The following is a 3,534-nucleotide window of genomic DNA, read 5'->3' on the forward strand; positions in this document are numbered from 1 at the left end:
CAGCCCCTCCCCCCCGCGCTGCTACGACGACTTCTCGGCGGCGCAGCTGCGCTTCGTGCTCCCGCTGCGCCTCGAGTTCTTCTTCGTGCTCTTCCTCGCGCCCTTCTCCGTCACCGTCTTCTGCTACGTGGGCTTCGTGCGCGCGCTGCTGGCGCGGCCGGCGCTGCCGGCGGCCAAGCGGCGCCGCGCCGTGGGGCTGGCCGTGGCCACCATGCTCATCTTCGGCCTCTGCTTCGCGCCCTACAACGTCTCGCACGTGGTGGGCTTCTGGCAGGGCCGCAGCCCCGGCTGGCGCGTCTACGCCACGCTGCTCAGCGGCCTCAACGCCGCGCTCGACCCGCTCGTCTTCTACTGCTCCTGCGGCGCCGTGCGCCAGGCGCTGGCCCAGGGATGGGCGGCGCTCCGGGGCAGGCTTTTGGGAATAAATCGGTGAGAATTCGGTGAAAAATGGGTCAAATGTTGTCGAAATTGGCGTGGAAAGGGTTAAAATGTGGTGGGAACGCGCCATGAAAGGGTTAAAAAGACACCAAGGTGAGACTGGAAAGGGTTAATGAAAACTGCTCCCAAAGGAAGGGAAAAGCCTCAAAAATCCCCAAAAAATCTCTCCAAAATTTCCTCCCAAAAGTCCCCAAAAAATCACAAAAAAATCCCCCCAAAAGAATCCCAAAAAATCGGCAAAAAATCCTTTAAAAATTCCTCCAAATTCCTCCAAAAATCCCAAAATATCCCTCCAAAAAATCCTTCAAAAATCACCAAAAAATCCTCCAAAAATAGTCAAAAAATCCCCCCAAATGGCCCCAAAATCTCCAAAAAATCCTTTAAAAATCCCCCCAAAAATCACAAAAAAAAATCTTCCAAAACAGCCAAAAAATTCCTCAAAAAATCCCCCAAAAATCCTCCAAAAATCCCGAAAAAATTCCGAAAAAATCCTGAAAAAAATCCCAAAAAATCCCTAAAAAATCCCCAAAAAATCCCCAAAAAATCTCCAAAAATTCCTCAAAAAATGCCGATTTTGGGGCTCTGCTTCGCGCGGCGCCGTGCGCCAGGCGCTGGCGCAGGGATGGGCCGCGCTCCGGGGGAGGCTTTTGGGAATAAATCGGTGAGAATTCGGTGAAAAATGGGTCAAATGTTGTCGAAATTGGCGTGGAAAGGGTTAAAATGTGGTGGGAACGCGCCATGAAAGGGTTAAAAAGACACCAAGGTGAGACTGGAAAGGGTTAATGAAAACTGCTCCCAAAGGAAGGGAAAAGCCTCAAAAATCCCCAAAAAATCTCTCCAAAATTTCCTCCCAAAAGTCCCCAAAAAATCACAAAAAAATCCCCCCAAAAGAATCCCAAAAAATCGGCAAAAAATCCTTTAAAAATTCCTCCAAATTCCTCCAAAAATCCCAAAATATCCCTCCAAAAAATCCTTCAAAAATCACCAAAAAATCCTCCAAAAATAGTCAAAAAATCCCCCCAAATGGCCCCAAAATCTCCAAAAAATCCTTTAAAAATCCCCCCAAAAATCACAAAAAAAAATCTTCCAAAACAGCCAAAAAATTCCTCAAAAAATCCCCAAAAAATCCTAAAAATCTCCAAAAATTCCTCAAAAAATGCCGATTTTGGGGCTCTGCTTCGCGCGGCGCCGTGCGCCAGGCGCTGGCGCAGGGATGGGCCGCGCTCCGGGGGAGGCTTTTGGGAATAAATCGGTGAGAAAATGCTCAAAATCCGCTCGAAATGGGTCAAATGTTGTCCAAATTGGCGTGGAAAGGGTTAAAATGTGGTCAAAATGCGCCATGAAAGGGTTAAAAAGTCACCGAGATGAGACTGGAAAGGGTTAATAAAAACTGCTCCTAAAGGAAGGGAAAAGCCTCAAAAATCCCCAAAAAATCTCTCCAAAATTTCCTCCCAAAAGTCCCCAAAAAATCACAAAAAAATCCCCCCAAAAGAATCCCAAAAAATCGGCAAAAATTCCTTTAAAAATTCCTCCAAAATTCCCCCCAAAATCCCAAAATATCCCTCCAAAAAATCCTCCAAAAATCACCAAAAAATCCTCAAAAAAAAAGTCAAAAAATCTCCCCAAATGGCCCCAAAATCCCCAAAAAAATCCTTTAAAAATCCCCCCAAAAATCACAAAAAAAAATCTTCCAAAACAGCCAAAAAATTCCTCAAAAAATCCCCAAAAAATCCTCCAAAAATCCCGAAAAAATTCCGAAAAAATCCTGAAAAAAATCCCAAAAAATCCCTAAAAAAATCCCCAAAAAATCCCCAAAAAATCTCCAAAAACTCCTCAAAAAATGCTGATTTTGGGGCTCTGCTTCGCGCGGCGCCGTGCGCCAGGCGCTGGCCCAGGGATGGGCCGCGCTCCGGGGGAGGCTTTTGGGAATAAATCGGTGAGAAAATGCTCAAAATCCGCTCGAAATGGGTCAAATGTTGTCCAAATTGGCGTGGAAAGGGTTAAAATGTGGTAATTCAGAGGAAAAAGTGGGGAATTTTTTTTGAATTTCTGGATTTTTTTGGGGGTTTGGGAACGTGGGCACCCAGCACCTCAGCCTCACCGAGGTGGGCACGGAATGTTCCGGAACTTCTGGGGGAAATCGGGAAAAAATTGGGGGAAAATTGGGTGAAATTTGGGGAAAATTGGGAAAAAATTGGATGAAATTTGGGGATTATTTGGGTGAAATTTGGGGGAAATTCGGGAAAAATTGGGGGAAAATTGGGAAAAAAATTGGAGAAATTTGGAGGAAAATTGGGAAAAATTTGAGGAAAATTGGGGAAATTTGGGGGAAAATCAGGGGAAATTGAGAAAAAATTTGGGGAAAATCGGAGGAAAATTGGGAAAAAAATTGGGGAAAAATTGGGTGGAATTTGGGGATTATTGGGGGGAATTTTAAAGAATTATTGGGGGAAATTTGGGAAAAAATTGGGTGAAATTTGGGGATTATTTGGGAAAAAATTGAGGAAAATTGGGTGAAATTTGAGGGAAAATTTGGGAAAAATTTGAGGAAAATTGGGTGAAATTTGGGGAAAATTCAAGGAATAATTGGGGGAAATTGAGGGAAAATTTGGGGGAATTTGGGAAAAAGTTTCAGGCAAATTGAGGAAAAATTTGGGGAAAATTGGGAAAAAATTTGGGGAAAATTGGGTGAAATTTGGGGAAAATTGGGGGAAGGGGTTAAATTGTGGTCGGAATGGGGTAACATGTTGTCGAAATCAGCATGGAAAGGGTTAATGAAGCCCTACCTCAAAAACCCGCTCCAAAAATCCCCCAAAATTCTCAAAAAATCTTCCAAATGTTCCCCAAAAAACTCCTCCAAAAATCCCCCCAAAAGAATCCCAAAAAATCAGCAAAAAATCCTTAAAAAATCCCCCCAAAAATCACCAAAAATCGCCAAAAAGAATCTTCCAAAACGGCCAAAAATTTCCCCAAAAAATCCCGAAAAAATCCCGAAAAAATTCCGAAAAAATTCCCAAAAATCCCCATAAAATCCCCCCCAAAATAATAAAAAACAAAATTCCTCAAAAGATCACAAAAATACTTGAAAAACTCCTC

At 43.7% G+C, this 3,534-nt stretch overlaps 1 protein-coding gene across 1 annotated transcript; it reads left to right on the plus strand.

Annotated features, from left to right (window-relative positions):
- Positions 1 to 10: 10 nt before the first annotated feature.
- LOC120496709 (free fatty acid receptor 2-like) lies at positions 11 to 435 on the plus strand (the record flags this gene model as incomplete). Its single annotated transcript, XM_039697382.1, has 1 exon — positions 11 to 435. A coding segment is annotated over one exon (423 nt), but the record flags the coding sequence as incomplete, so codon positions are not given.
- Positions 436 to 3,534: the final 3,099 nt, after the last annotated feature.

The sequence above is a fragment of the Passer montanus genome, unplaced genomic scaffold (genome assembly GCF_014805655.1).
Source record: "Passer montanus isolate IOZ18808 unplaced genomic scaffold, ASM1480565v1 scaffold1172, whole genome shotgun sequence".
Lineage (NCBI taxonomy): Eukaryota > Metazoa > Chordata > Aves > Passeriformes > Passeridae > Passer > Passer montanus.